General features: G+C 55.8%; 1 protein-coding gene across 2 annotated transcripts in view; it reads right to left on the reverse strand.

Annotated features, from left to right (window-relative positions):
- IQCA1 (IQ motif containing with AAA domain 1) overlaps window positions 1–13,395 on the reverse strand; it is a 108,204-nt gene extending 94,809 nt beyond the window's left edge. The window contains exons 1-4 of one of the 2 annotated variants that reach the window (XM_053919246.1): window positions 13,126–13,395; window positions 5,725–6,049; window positions 2,132–2,251; window positions 525–719 (exon numbers count right to left, since the gene is read on the reverse strand). In XM_053919246.1, the coding sequence (XP_053775221.1) occupies window positions 525–719; window positions 2,132–2,251; window positions 5,725–6,049; window positions 13,126–13,136 (651 nt within the window). In that variant the 5' untranslated portion in view covers window positions 13,137–13,395. The remainder of the gene's footprint in view (window positions 1–524; window positions 720–2,131; window positions 2,252–5,724; window positions 6,050–13,125) is intronic. The other variant, XM_053919247.1, reaches the window with a different exon arrangement.
- Window positions 13,396–15,206: the final 1,811 nt, after the last annotated feature.

A 15,206-nucleotide genomic window follows, 5' to 3' on the forward strand; every position in this document is an offset into this window, starting at 1 on the left:
GCTTCCGCTCCAGCCTAATTCTAGTTTGTCACAAGCCACGCTCCGCACTTTCCTGTGAGCGACATGGCCTTTACTTGAAAAAAGTGGAGAGTAAACCAACGGTGCGGGTCTGATGCGGTTCCGCCCACTGGCGGTGGTCGTGGCGATTTTGGTCGGTGCACACACGTCGGCAGACTAGCAGGCGCTAACGCTTCTGTAACTGCATGCCTGTGTAAATGGCTTTTTAAAAACTCATTGAGGATGCATAGCCTCTCTGAGTCGTTAGCAGCATTCTTTCCAATAGTTACCAATGATTTAAAAAGCATTTGAAGAAAAGGCCGTGTGTTTCATACCTATTTACAATAAAGGTTAAAAGACATGGCTGAGCTGAGTTATCAGCTTCCCCAGGGTGAGAAAATCGATCCCGTCCTCCTGGAGGCAGGATTCTGGAATTCTGAGCAGCGAGCTGACCACACCCTGGGATACGCATCCGGGCTGCGTCAGACGCCTGGGCCCCCAAGCCAGAGGTCCCCTTCCCATCTCACCTTCTGGATGCGCAGGGCAGCGGTCCCCACATCCGCTACTTTCTCGCCAAGGATACGGGCTTGCCTGGCTTTGAACTCTTGAAGGAAGATGTGCTTCATGAACAGCGCCCTCAGGCGGCCTTGCCTCGCCCGCTCCGCCGTCTGGATCGCTTTCACGGCCTCCTCTAGGGGCATAGTCCTGACAGGGGATTTTTGCTAGAAAATTGAGATGAATCAACGTTTGCACACTTCCCTCCATCAGCGGACCCCAGAAACATCACACGCTTCCTTCCAACCCAAATTCGCAGTTCCCAGGTGCCAATGAAGAGGGTGCTGGCTGCTTAGCGCCCGTTGTTCCCCTGTGAGTGGTGTGCGTTTTGATAGGACTTCCTGGCGCTCCCCCGTCTAGGGACCCCTGCGGGGCTCTGCTACCAGGCCCAACAAGACACTAATTAGCTCCACATTTTAGGCTGGCAGCAAACTGTACGGGGCTGCCAACGGAATGGATTCAGTGAAACTCGAAATGGCTATCCACGTTTCATTAACGCAACAGAAGCGGATAAACATAAATTAAAAGCGTATCTTCAATGTGAGAATTTAGAACGTAAAACACATGTGAAGTAAAATGCTGACTTCAACATGCCCGACAGGATGACCTGCCCAAATCGGAGTTCTGTATTCAGGGAGCCCTCGACCCTCGAATTTGCGGCACGCATGTGTTTCAACAGTGCACATCGCGTGTCAGAGTAGAATGAACGCTGTTCGGGTGTCAGGTCAGCTCGCGTGTGCAACGGCACTTAGGCAGAGCGCAGGGGGCCAGTGAGCGTGAGCCATCCCTGTATCTACTTCCTGCCGATTCCGCACTGTCGCTCTGAAAATAATCGCAGTCCTTCCTGACTCCCCTGAGAGGACCTGGAGATTTCTCGGCACTCAGGGGGTCGCCAGAGGAAATGTTAGGCACCACAAATGTAGGGGTAGATGCTGGGGTACATACTGCAGGTGTTTTCAAGAAATAAGCAGCTAAGATGACAGTGGGGTCCAGCGAGAACCCAAAGAGCACGGAGAAGTCACCCAGATGCCCAGGGCTGCTGCCCAGAAGCCAGGGGTCACACTGACCAGGAGCCCCGGTGACACCCGGGCAGCTGCACAGGGCCGGAGGGCCCGATGCTCTTCGCTTTCCCGAGGGATCTTTGAGGATTTTTCTTTCCTCACTCAAGACAGTCCGCTTGAGGTGACTCATGTGTCACTAACACTGACGTCATGAAATGTCAGTTGGCCTTCTAAGAAAGTGTCAGTCATCTTGGAGCTCTGAGCAAACCCTCGACTGTCTCCTACGAGCAGTGCTGGGCTTCTCAGGCAAGGCAAATCTGAGACGCAGAATGAAACGGACCCGGTAATCTACAGAGTCTAGAGCTGTCGGCCGACCCAGCGGAGTGCTACGGTTTGCTCTCGGTTTCCAAGTTCTTGACAAATAGTGGACATGAGTCACCGAGAGCCTCTATACTGAGGAACAAGGGGGAAAGCGCTGCTCTCTCACACTGAGAGTAGCCCAGTGTCTTCTCATTCGGGAGCAGAGAGCGCAGATTTTATGGACTACAGCACTGCATTTGTTGAAATGCTATACAAACCACTTCAGGCAGGCCCACTCCAGTGTCGGCCAGTATCTGAGCAAGGATTTTCTCTCTTCCTTTTATGACTTCCAGCTTCTCCTTCAAAAAATACTTGGGTATGGGAATATCTAATTGTTGCTAGAGAAAGAGAAAAGACAAGCAAAAGAGCATTTTTGTCACAATTCCAGGACTCAAACCCAATTAAAACACAGTGAGATCACGACAGACTTTACTCCCCATTTAAGTGATGGCAGGGCCGCAGATAAGTTTATTCATAGAAATAAAGTCGAAAGGAAAAACTGTGGCCACTTCCTCTGTTTTAATGGTTACAGTAACACTTTGATAACTCACAGCAGTTAGGCTTCCAGTAACTAATGGTAACTTAATGAATTTCTTTAAAGAAATATAATATCATCTCAGTCTACCTATATAATGCCAATTAGAATAGCGAAGTATTGAGCTACAGAGACCGTTGAATGAAACCTAGTAATTTATCATTTAGCACCATCAAATTTTGTTTACAATGGTCATATTTTTTCTAATAATTGGCTTATTTTTACCTAAATTACCCCATTACAAAAATTATTTACAAAACAATTTGTTTTATTAGGAAACTTGTTTTTTATACAATAAATATAAATTTCTATTCTTCACTGTATATATTACCGAACAGTTCAAATTAGTAGATGTCAGATGACTACCGGCCAGTGCACAAGGGCTGGTGAAGGTCAGAGGCGGGCTCCTGGCCAGCCACCGGGACACCCTGCCCTGGGTGCTCTCAGGCCCTCCTGGCCGCCTGCTGGTAGACCAGCTGACTGGTGTCCAGGGTCAGCTGTCCTTTCCCCATTCTGATGTGACTCCCCGCACCCTCCTCCCCAACCAGGAATTTTGAAAGGAAATTATTCCCCTACATGAACATTACAGCATAAAGGGATATCTTCGTGAGGACTCGGTGGGGTGGCACCCCCAGGACTTCTGGGAGGCGGCAATAGTTTTGAAAACCAAGCCGTCCTCAGGCTGACGGAGTGCTCGGGGTGGACTGGGCGCGAGCTTCCTCGGTGGGTGACGACGGGCGGCCTGGGGGACGGCCACACTTGCAGTTTAAGCTGTGATCTCACTTACGGGTTAGCGTGTTCAGGTGCTGCACCAAACTTTAAGACAAGACTTTCGACGTGGCTCCATCGGCCCACTTGGGAGCATAAAACTGCAGTGAGGGTTTGGAGCCAGCCGGGCGAGTGAGCATGGAAGAGGGAGGAAGACAGGTGCCCAGCACTCCGGGCTGCCACAGGGCCTCCGTCCACAGCACGCTTCACACCTACCCCAGACACCGGGGTTCCGGTCTCTGTGTGTGGGACTGAGGAGACTCCTGGGGGCGGAGAAACCCTCCCCCCTACATGATTCTCTGGGTCAGGGGGCCTATCCAGGAAGGCTCCTGATGTGGCAGCTTCCAGAAATGGTCCTCTGGCTGTTTAGCCACGAGAGAACCCTGATGGCAGGGTCCGGAACCTTATGGAACCAGGGCAGGGACACAGCCAGGTGTCCATCTGCAGCGGGACATGTCCAGGATGCAGATGCCTTCGGGGCTCTGCCAATTATTTCCGCTCCTTCTCTCCGAAAAGCAGCTTCCTCCATTGTCCTGAGAATCTGCCGAATAAGGCGTCCCCCTACTGACGAGGGGCTTGGGAGATGAGAGTCCAGACCCCAAGAGAGAAGCTGGTCTCCCTCTCTGTCCGGGGTCAGACCTCTCAGGGAAGCACCGGGTGACGCAGTGGCCCGGGTGCCCGTCCCTGAACTGCCAGCTGCGGTCAGTGGTGCTGGTCACATGGTACGAATAGCTGGGTGCTGGCCCCGGGGAGCCACAGGCTGCGCAGGAGACGGAGCAACTGAAGCCCAGACGCAGAGGGTGCTGGCTGGTCGGGGCTCCACCCCGAAATGCAGGCCGAGCCCGCACAGAAGTGTCTGAAGCTCAGTGTGTCTCCCAGGCGGGACGCTGTCCGTGGAGTCCACGCTGCTGCTGCTCCTGCTGCTGCTGCCGGAGGCACCCTGGGGCCAGCTGGCCCTCAGAGCCGCCACACGGCTCAGTCTGCACCTTCCAGGACCCACGGGAAACACTGTTGACAGTGTCCTGCCGCGAAGGCTTCCTGGAGGATGTCACTCATTCTTTGTCCCTCCCGGCGCTCGCCCGGTGGCTCTGTGGTGCCCCCAGTGCCCTGGCCTTAGAGAAGAGAGACCGGCTGAAGCAGTAAGAAAAGCAGGGAGGAGCCGAGCAAACCTGCCCCACAAATCCCATAAACTCACTCCTTAGATTTAGGAATATCGTTTAATATTCTTAAAATTAAACTGATGAGTTTAATCCAGACCTGAGGGTATGTCTATTGATTTTAGAGAGAGAGGAAGGGAGGGGAGGAGGGAAGAAGGGAGGGAAGGATGATGGGAGGGAGGGAGGAAGGGAAATGTGAGAGAGAAGCACCGACTGGCTGTCTCCCGTGCACACCCGGACTGGCGAGCGAACCCACAACCTGGACATGTGCCCGGACTGGGAATCGAACCCACGACGTTTTCGTGCACAGGACGACGATGCAACCAAATGAGCCGCCAGGCCAGGTCTAAACTAATTTAGTATTAAGTAAGTCATTAAATTTAGGAAGACGATTGAAGGACTGTTTCTTTCATCTTTATCCTAAGTTGTTCCTGATGTTTTCACACAGGTGAGTAAAGTGCACAAACTAAAAAACTTTAGTGTGAAAAACACAAAAGGTTTCAAATGACCTTCAACACCTTCACTTGTTTTGGTTGTGTTCTCTTCAGTCCCTTCTGAGAAAGGTGCGGCTCACGCTGGGAAAGTCTGTCCCAGGAGGAAACACAAGCTTTAAGGCAGCCCAAATATTTCAAGAGGACGAAACATTAATCCCCATGTAGAAAATTAAACATTTCCTCCTTCTAACTTTACTTTAAGGAAACGCTCCTTCCAAAGTGAAGCCTGAGCTCCCGGGACCGCGACCCGAGTGTGGTGCCCGCTGCCCCCCGGAGACCCACTGGACAGGCTGTCAGACGAGACCCTGGAGAGCTCCAGGGCCTTGGAGAGGGAGAGGGAGCTGTCGCGGTGTCTGGGGCTCGGAGGCCACACGCCCTCGGGGTCGCTGTGGACCCCAAACGATGGAGGAGACGCGTCCGCCTGGGAGCAGGGAAGCGGCAGCCAAAGGCCCCACATCCAGAGGGGCCGGGAGAAAGGAGCCAGACAGAGGGTTCCTTGGGAAACGAAGTAGAGACTCTGCTCATGGAAACTGGGAGGGTTCGCGCCCCCGGGTCTTCGGGGAGGGGTCACCGGGTCTCCCTTCCAAGCGGCCTGGACAGACGCCATGCTGACCAGCAAAATCAGAGTGACCTCAGTGTCCAGCAGACCCAAAGACTGTAAGGATTCGTGTGTGCCCAACATGGGGGCCCCCCGAGCCGTGGCCCCAGCAGTACAGCCTGCCGAAGGGCTGTGCTTCACCTTCCAATACAGAAACAACTGGTAACCGTGTCTACACCGCCCGCGGAGCAGGGCTTACGGCTCTACCCGTCTCCTTTACCACGAAGACACTCCCAGGAAAAGGAAACCAGGCACTCACGGGAGTCAGCTTTAGGTCCTGTAAGATGTTGTCAAAGTAGTGAAACTCGGCTAACTCCAGCTCCACCATCTCATTCTTCAGCTCCAGGATGCGGCCCATCACCCCGTCCAGGACCCTCCGGACGAGGATGCGCTTCTGCGGGTGCACCAGCTGGTCGTAGGCGTCCTCCAGGTTTCTGAAGATCTGCACATACTTGGTGTAGAAGGTGGCTAGCATCTGGAAGACGAGCACTTCACTTCTGGGAGGCTCCGCCCGCTTCTGCGACTCTTTATCAAGCAAAGAATTGAGGGTTTCCTGGGTCTGACGCCACATCTTGTCGTACATTCTGGAAAAGAGAGTTCGGACAACGCGATGAGCAGAAACTACTTCGCAGGCACGCGGGCTGGCGTCCCGGGCGACCAGCCGTGACTCATCGTTAAAAGGGAGCTAAGAACGCTGCGTGCTGTCCCAGGGCAGGGATTTCTGTGTGACCGCCGCCGCTACCACTGAATACAGAGTTGAGAGCCTTTCACCTAACGACACAAAGGGGACCCGGCTATACCCGTAAAGCCAGTACCGAAGCCGGTAAGCAGACGCGTCAGCTGGCCCGTCCACCCATAGAGCGGGTGAGGACTAGCTGGATCAACCACCTTGGGAAGCGATTCAGGGCGATCCTATAAGGTCGGACACACGTACACCCCCCGAGGAACGGCTACTCCCCGGAGAAACACTTGTAAACCTGCGCCAAGAAGAGCCGCAGAAACATGTCTTTACGACAGCAGAACCCGGAGGCGACCCAGGTGTCCATCCACAAGGGGATGAGCAAGTAGAGTGCAATGAGGTCACCGACACTGCCCGGCGGTGACTGGGAGTGACCACAGCTGTAACCGCCACCACGGACCTCACAGACGTAATGGAGGGAGGCGAGCGCGGTGCAGTGGGCAGTGGAAGGCTGCCCTCCGAGGACTCCCTCAGCGGCTCTGGGCACTCCAGGTGGCCGAGACAGTGGGCGGGAGGTGACAGAAAGTAGCAGAGGGGGCTGGGGGGGTCTGCCCTCTCGACTCCCCGTGCGCCGGCACGCGGTTGGCCGCCTCCTTCCACCAAAGGCTCAGACTGGCCACGGCCCGGCCTCGCCAAGCCCAGGACACCCCACCACCCCAGGCGGTTCCCCTGCACTCAGCTTGCATCTTTGTCACTGGTCCCTTCATCAGGGCCCGCTGCTGGGTGTGCCGTTCTTTCCTGTCAGAACTCTGCCGTGAATGGCAGAGACTTTTTATAAAAAATACTGGGTGATTTTTGGCTCTTTCACAATATGTAAGAGCCGGGACTGACTGAGAAAAAGCTTAACTGCAGTTCACCGTGTCTGGTGTCTGGGGAGGGGCTTATCCACCAGTGGGCATCATCAGGGCATGAGGGGGTGGGCAGGACCCCAGCTACCGCCAGGGGACCAGGGCCACCAGAGAATGTCAGCCTCCATCTGCTGGGGCTCCCTGAGGCTGTGTGGGCAGCTCCAACCCCCTGCCAGCAAAGGGCCGAGGGCTCTCACTTCCTCTTCTCAGGCAGCCTCTCCTTGTCCCCCTCCCCTGTGCCTGGTGTCCCCAGGACGCCTGCACGTGCCTCCTTGCCTGGATCCTGGGGTGGACGGGTCCCCATTACAGATCTACAGCCAGTCCTCACCCTTCCAGCCCAGGCCAGAAGGACCAGACCTCCCCGCCCTCTTCCCAGGGTTGTGCCCTCCCCTCCCCACCCCCCAGGCCCCGGCACCAAGGTCTCTGACCTGCCTCTTCCTCCTCCTTGGGTCTCCTTTCCCTCCTCCATTTTCATGACATCCCTTGTCAAATGCTCCAGTGTCCTCTTGGCCCTCGGGTGTTTATGGCCTCTTAAACCCTTTACTGGCGTGCTGGAGGTGATCCGGGAGGAGGGGGCAGTAAACATGTTCGTTTGATCCACCTGTTGCCACGGGGCGCCCCTCGCCTCCCTCCCCGAGGTCATTCCCAGGCATCCCCTCTCCACACTCTGCTCTGGCCCCGTCGGCCCTTCCTCCTTCCCACGCCACACCTTCCCAGGAGCGAGAAGTTGTGAGCCTCCCTGAGCCACTGACCACACGTCACCTCTGTCCTACAGGTGTCCCAGTGACAGTCCACAAAAAGGGGTTCCTATCAACCCCCCCAGGTGGGGGGAAGGGGACTTGCCCCTGAGTGAGGGGGGGGGCAGTGCTTGACCCCAGGTTTGTGCGATTTAAGCCCAGACCACTATTCAACACTGAGCCACCTCCGCCTCTACCGAAAATAGAAGAACCCCCGGCACCCCAGAGCATACAAGTGCAGCTGTCGCCAAGGCGATGGGAGAGAAAACACACTGGTGGCCCCGATGCATCCAACACAGAGCCTTGTAGCCCCACCTGGCCCACCTTTCCTCCCCTGCCCGCCCCCACAGCCCGGGGGTTCGGGCACTGACGCCCGCCCCGGCGCTCCGCCCGCTGGGTTCAAGAACCAGATTTCTCCAAACTGAGCTGCATTTGAACAAGAGTGCTAGACAGGAGCCCTGTGCTAGCCACGCCCATCAGAAGAGAGAAGGTGATCGTCAGAAAGTTAGACTGTCGTTTACCCAGGGCACCCCGCTCCGGGCCTACGAATGACTCTCAACCAGGGGTCTTTACCAGGAACAGCCCCAGAGAAGAGCGACAAATCACCTCCTGGTCAAAGTGCCGGGGGCATTTCGGCAACTCCGCTGGTCACGGCTCAAAAAGACAAGCAAACCGCAAACTGAGGAGGAGAGGAGGCAGCAGAGAGGAGCAGGGGCCGGATACACGATGGAGCAAAAGACACACAGGCTTAGCAAACGTCCGCCTGGAGAATGTAAAACTCTGTAGGGTCCAGACAGGCCCAGGCTTCCAGCATCTGGGAGGGGGCAGCGGCCCGAGGCGCCCGCTGACCCGCCGGGGCCGCAGGTCGCGCATTCCAACAGGCTCAACAAATGTTCACATAAAACAGAAGGACCGGCGTTCGCTCTGTGCACTAAATCGGGTTTAGGGACTAAACCTGTCAGGACAACATTACAGAAGAAAATTACAGGCTCATTTTGTTTAAACTTGGATCTGAAATTCCACTCAGCAAACAGAACACGGCGCCAGATCAAAAGAACCGTTCCCTGTGACCAAGGAGGGGGTCGTCGCAGGAATTCAGGAGAGTTCAACATATCGCCGAACTAAACACAGCGACGGAACAGTAAAAACCGGAGATTGTTTCCGCAGATACCAAGAAGATGCTCAATAAATTTTAATTTACGACGCGTGCCTGATAAGAGTATCATCTGCACGCTCCAAAGGACAGAGGGTGACGATGCTTCAGCATGCTGAAATCCACAGACCAAAGATCCTTCCAGCAGGGAAGCCCTGGAAACGCCCCCAGAAAAACAGAAGTAGAATGGGATACAGGACTGATACAAAAGAATTTAGAAACTGCTTGTCAGTGACTCCACCGCGAGACCCAAGGACACTGTTCACAAAATGTAAGAAGTCAGTCAGTGCAGCAGAGGAGCAAGACAGAGATAAAACCCACGGCAAAGCTGAAGAAAATTCCAGAATGCTAGTGGCAGAAGTTCAGAGTAGGCAGAAGGCAATATCCGCTCCTGCCTGCAGAGACGAGATGTAAAGAAAGCAGACTCCCGAGGCTGACGTGCAGATTTAATATTACCAGGAATTCGGTAATAATGCAGTGCAGACTCTATAAATAATTTCAGTCACGTCTCTCCGCGTGGGGGTGGAGCTGCTACTAAAAGATAAAGGGCATCTTGTCAGACATCAAAGCGTTTCGCACGCCCACCGGCATCAAGGTTGTGCAACCGCTGAGCGTGTTGCCTCCATAGGGGGCTGGTGGGGTGACCTGAACCCCACAGAGCTGCAAACCCATCAACAGCACGGGGCCTGGGGTAGAAGAGGCTTCCCCGGGGAGCGCCAGCCAGAGACCGGAGTGGAACACACCTAGAACCAAGGCCCCCTCAGCCCAGGGCCTGTGCGGCTCCCACCCGGGCTCGGAGGCGCAGAAGCCCCTTCAGGCCCTGGAGGAGCGGGCCCCTCACTGGAACTGCTGGCCAGAGACCTTTCTGGTGGCCTGAGCCTTCCGGGCCCTGACATGTGGGCTGTGGCCTGTGCTCCCTCACCCGCTGTCCCTCCGGGGACCCTTCTTGGAGAGACCTGACGAAGCTTGTTGGCTGATGGGAAAATATTAGTATTAGGGGCTATTCAAGCACCCTGGTACCCGCATCATGCCCCTTACCCTGGAGGCTGACTGTCTTCAGCACTTTCCATGTGTGCCCACTGGCCACAACCCCTCCATTCCTGGGGCTGCCAGGCGCCTGGACGCTGGGCCTCAGCCAGGCCAGCCCGTGGAGCCCCCACCTCCCTCCAAGCCCCCCTCTGGCTGAAGCCCCACCCCACCCGCTGTCCTGAGGTCTCCTGGAGCATCCTCGAGACCTGCAAAGGTCATGCTGGACAAGGGATGTGGCAAGGTAACTTTTTAACAAGAGCGTTATTGAAAGACAATCCCCAAATCGTAAATTTGCCCTTTTAAAGGGGGCACCTCGCTGGTTTTCAGCACATTGCCAGAGTTGTGCAACTCTCCTGCGGGTCTGATTTCAGAACGTTTTCTCCACTCCGGAAAGAAACCCCGCCCCCATCTGCAGTCTCCACTCGCCCTGTGCGCCCCTGAGCAGGCCCCCCACCCCGGCCCCGGCCCCGGCAACCACCAGCCGATCTGTCTCTGTCCGTCTGCTGCGGACCTGACACCTACATGCTGAATCATACGACAGCTGGTCCCTGTGCCCACCCTCGCCTTCGGCTCGTGCGTTCGGGGCTCGCCCGCGGCGCGGCAGGCGTCGGCACTTCGCTCCTTTTCGTTGCCGACCACCGTTCCGCTGCCCGCAGAGCCGCACTTTGGGTGCCCGTGCCTCCGTGGCTGGACACGTGGGGTGTCCTGCCTCTTGGCTGTTGTGCACGACGCTGCCGCGAGCATCTCTGTACGGCGTTCGTGTGGACACGTGTTTTTATTCCTCTTGGGTACGGCAAGGCGGTTTCAAAGGCAAAACGCGCCTAGTGTAACATCAGAACCTGCCTCCTGAGGTAGCTGGTCTCAGGCAGCGCACTCAACCCCGTGCCTCGCCTTCCTCAAGCTGGATGCTGGCGCCTGCCCCGGACACCCCACAGGATTATTGCGGCAGGGGATAACAGATGTGGAAGTGTTCTGGACATTTTAAATGTGCCTTGTAAAGAGAAGGTACTATTTTATCCATGAGACTACTTAGCATTTTTTAAGCACATGATTGGTTTCAGACTTGAGCATATGACCTAGAAATGTTACAGAGACTGAAGTCAGGAGGATTGTGGGTGGAGGAGACTGAATACGACAGTTGAGAAAGACCAGATTCTTACATGTGCAGCCTGGCAGCTTTCCTAAACGGCAGTGGGGGTGGGGAGGCATGAGTATTCAGACGTAGCGTGGACTTCGACAGAAAACCTAAATGCTGCAAGGTGGGAACTCTCACCGACTTATACCATACACGCTAGACCTTCCATTTTCCCCATATTATCCTGGGCGTTCATTCTTTCTGGAATGTTCCCTCAGCCCGTTTGTTTGGAGGGAGGCCTGGCTGTCACCTGAGGACGCAGCAGTCCTCACAGGGAGGCCCCCTTTCTCCCACCGGTGGGGGGCGGGGTCAAGGGCCTGCCTGGCTCCTATTGTCCCTTCCAGACCATTCTCCCACCCTGCCCCCAACACCTCCTGGCTTTGAACTTCACCTCATCAGGAGGTATAGCCCACGCCCCTCAGTGCTGCCTTCCTCTGCACCATCTTTCCCACCCCGCCCACCCCGCACCCACCCTCGGAACTGCCTGTTTATGCAGAGCCTCTACTCTGCCGTTTCCTGGAGCCTGGTAATCGCTCCTCTATCTGCAGCCAAGGCCTGGAGCTGGGTCCCCTGCCCTCTCCAACAAGGACTTCACCAGCGACTCCCTCCTCCGGCCAGAGCATCCCATTTCCTTGACCATGGGCCATTCCCCCCAAATAACAAATAGGCCATTGTCTCCTGTCTTTAAAAAAAGTCTGTCTCCAGTCCCGTTTCCCTGCCACCAGCTACAGCAAAACTCCTTCAGAAAGTTAGCTGCACTCCCTGTCTACGGTTTCTCTCCTATTCTCTCCTGTGCTCACTCGACTCAATCTTTCCGTTCCATCGCTCCACTGAGGGTCAAGGTCACCGCCGGACTCCACACTGCCAAGTCGACGGGCAGTTCCCAGTTCTCCCCGACTTCTCTCGGCAGCGTTTCACAGAGTCTGTCACTCCCTCCTCCAAGGAACGTTTTTTTTTTAACCTGGCTTCCAGGACACTGCGGTTTTGCTTCTTCCCCACCGATCATGCCTGTAACCTCTTTGTTATTTTCTGCTTTTGTCCCCATCCTCTTACTGTCAGAGGAGCCAAGGCCGAGCCCTTGGACCCCTTCCCCCTCCTGTGTACACTCATTCTGTGCCTCATGAAGACCACCCACACACCAACAGCTCTCGGTTTCTGTTTCACACGCAGGCCTCCCTTGCGAACTCAAGACCGGACCGGAACATTCAGCTGCCCCCCCCCCGCCCCCCCCCCCCCCCCCCCCGCTCTCCATCTCATGGCCGATTGGCGCTTCCAACCCAACACCTCCAACACTGAACGCCTTGTCTCGCCCACCTGCCAACCTCGCCAGGCCCTTAACCTCTCCGCTCCCATTTCCTTGCCCAGTGAAGGGGTTAGTTAACAGCGCAGGCTGAGCTGCAGCGCCTGCGTTGCCACTAGTGAGCTGCTTGGCCTCCCGGTGCCTAAGTTTCCTCATCTGTAAAATGGACATGATATTGCAGCTCCCGCATTACAGGGGTGTCGTGAAGATTGCAAGTCATTCTATTTCAAGGCAGCGAAATCGCTGCCGTGCAAGTGCGGGGTGCAGGGCGGGGTCAATGCCCTTGTCACTGCCACCTGCTGGCGTCGCCTGGTGCAAAGCAGGGGGTACGATAAAGCTTCTTCAAGACCCTTCTTGATGTAATATTGGAACCTGGGTGCTTTCACAAAGCAAGCATATATTACAGTGAAATGCTAACATAAAAGCAGGCAACGTCGTGCTGTGCTTCCTCCAAAATACATGAGCAGGGGTCAGGGGGCACAGCAGGGGGCCTGAGGAGGCAGTGTGAGGGGGAGGAGGAAGATCTGAGTGTCTGACATTCCTTGTCCACGAGAAGCTGACACTCTAGGCTGCGAAGTATCTTTATTTGTTATAATGTATAAAGAAAGAAAGGGACGAGGTAGGAGAAGAAAAGAGAAGAAAAAAGCAAAGCGCAGCAAGCCATCTTTCGGTTTGGAGAAGACCACCCTATGGCTGCGGCCCAGCAGCCCATCACTTACATGTTCGACATGGCTGGCTACTTTCCTTCTTTCCCTCGCCCGCCAGGAACCTCTTCTGTCGCCCTCCAAAAGGCCTGCAGGGCTGCAGGGCTCAGGACCCCCACCAGAGGCGCTTAGGAAGTGGTCCTTCCAGAGGGAGCAGCAGGTGTCTAGGAGATCCTCGCACTGTGGCCCAGGAAAGGTGCCAGCCAGGGATGCGCAAGCACAGAGAGTGGGATGCGCAAGCACAGAGAGTGGGATGAGATGGATCTCGGCGCTATGCCGAGGCTCTGGAACGTGACTGTGGCCGCGAGCCGGAACCTAGCAACGGAGGCGCTACGCCTGCGCAGTGCCCTTCCTCTCGGCTCCGGCCAGATGCGCGCCCCGCCCCCGCTGAGCACTACGAGTCTGCGCCTCAGTCTGCTGTTTCCGTGGCAACCACGCCTGACGCCGGAAGCCGGGGCAGCCCCCGCTGGTGCTGGCGGTTAGCTGTTGGAGCCGCAGCCTCTCCCGAGCCGGAGGGAGGGGCCGATCTCCCGCAGGACCCGCCCCGGGAGAGTTCTCCCGAGGCTCCAGGTCCCCTCCATTGCTGGGTCCCGTTTGCCCCGTTTTCATCATCTTCCGAAATGTAGTCCTGGACAAAGCCTCGAGTGCTGTGGCCTCAGTCTCCCCCTCTGTAAAGCGAGGTAACAGTCGTTCCTTCGTCCAAACGTCACCGGCCCTCTGCTCTGGGCCCGGGGCCGACTTAGGCTGGGGGTACAGGACAAACGCAGACACTGCCCTTCTGGGGCGAAATGAAAGTGAAGCCGCCAGTGCCTTGTGAATGAGCCAGTCGCGCCCATTGTTTCCTCTGCCCTTTTTCCTTCATATTGTGGCGGGCAGGACCAATAAAATGGCATTGGTCCGATTGAGATAGTATGAAGACTGTAAAACAAAGTGGAGTCACTCCCGTCAACTAAAATGGCTGCCAGTCAGCCGTGACACTTCGCTCCAAGAAGGAAGCTCCGTTAAGTCAGAGCAGACACACTAGCAAGGAGAGGCACTTAAAGGTGCCTGCACACAGGATCGGAGCAGGGGTGTCTGGCAGAACAGCCATGCACACCCATCGGGTGCTGGGCAACGTCCACACTTGGCATCAGAGGCGCCAAGACACTTACCAAGAGCCCCCGAAGGGTGGAGGACATCACTCTCAAGGTGTAACTGAGGCAGGCTGCAGACCACTGCTGAGACAGCTGAGCTCCCCACCCCAGAGCGCTGCTCCAGGCCACGCTGGTCTCCCTTGGCTTCGGCCACCGGGGGCTCTGCCCTGATGGACGGAGGACTTCACCTACCCTGCCACCCACCTGGCTCCAGAGATCCTTCCTTGCAAGATGCTGACAACTCCCTTGCCCGCTGTGCTGACTCCCGGACCCACAGACCGAGACTCTGGGACTCGGGTTCCCTATCCCCCACTGACGCGTGTGGGTGGGTGTGATACTTCTCTTAGACTGTTAGAGTGTGAGTAGCATAGTAATGTACGTTGATATTCTACTCTGAGTGACCCTGCATTCAATAAACGCTGAGTGAACAGCACAGTTACTGTGTGTGACTCTTGTCTAGTCCTTGGCGCTGGGCTGCTCAGCAGGCAGCGAGCCGAGCAGTTGCCCGGCTGACTTATAGGAAGGACTGTATCACAAACATACGTTCGTGACACATGTAGTAACTCTTGAGGTTCACTTGCAAATTGTATACCCTGCGGTTCATACAGGAACACATCCAGAACGAATGCAGTCCAGAGAGCAAGGACAGCCACACAGAAGGGGCGCGGTCTGGGTCACAGAGCCTCTGTCCCGCAGTTAGTAATGCAATGGACAGAAGAGTAAAAACCAGCCAAGACTAAAGGGGCGACCGGACAAGCAATCAAGCAGAACTTCATTCCGCAGACTGGACAAGCTGTACTGCGTTGCAGAACGGTCTCCATGTCATCCCTACCCCTTCCGGCAAATCCCTACTGGGGACAGAGACAAGCAGGCAGCATACCAGGAATTCCCGCTGATAATTCTACTGCCAAGAGGACACCAACCTACGAAGTGAGCCGAAAGGGTAGAGTAAGCAAGTAAGCA

The sequence above is a fragment of the Desmodus rotundus genome, chromosome 2 (assembly GCF_022682495.2).
Source record: "Desmodus rotundus isolate HL8 chromosome 2, HLdesRot8A.1, whole genome shotgun sequence".
Lineage (NCBI taxonomy): Eukaryota > Metazoa > Chordata > Mammalia > Chiroptera > Phyllostomidae > Desmodus > Desmodus rotundus.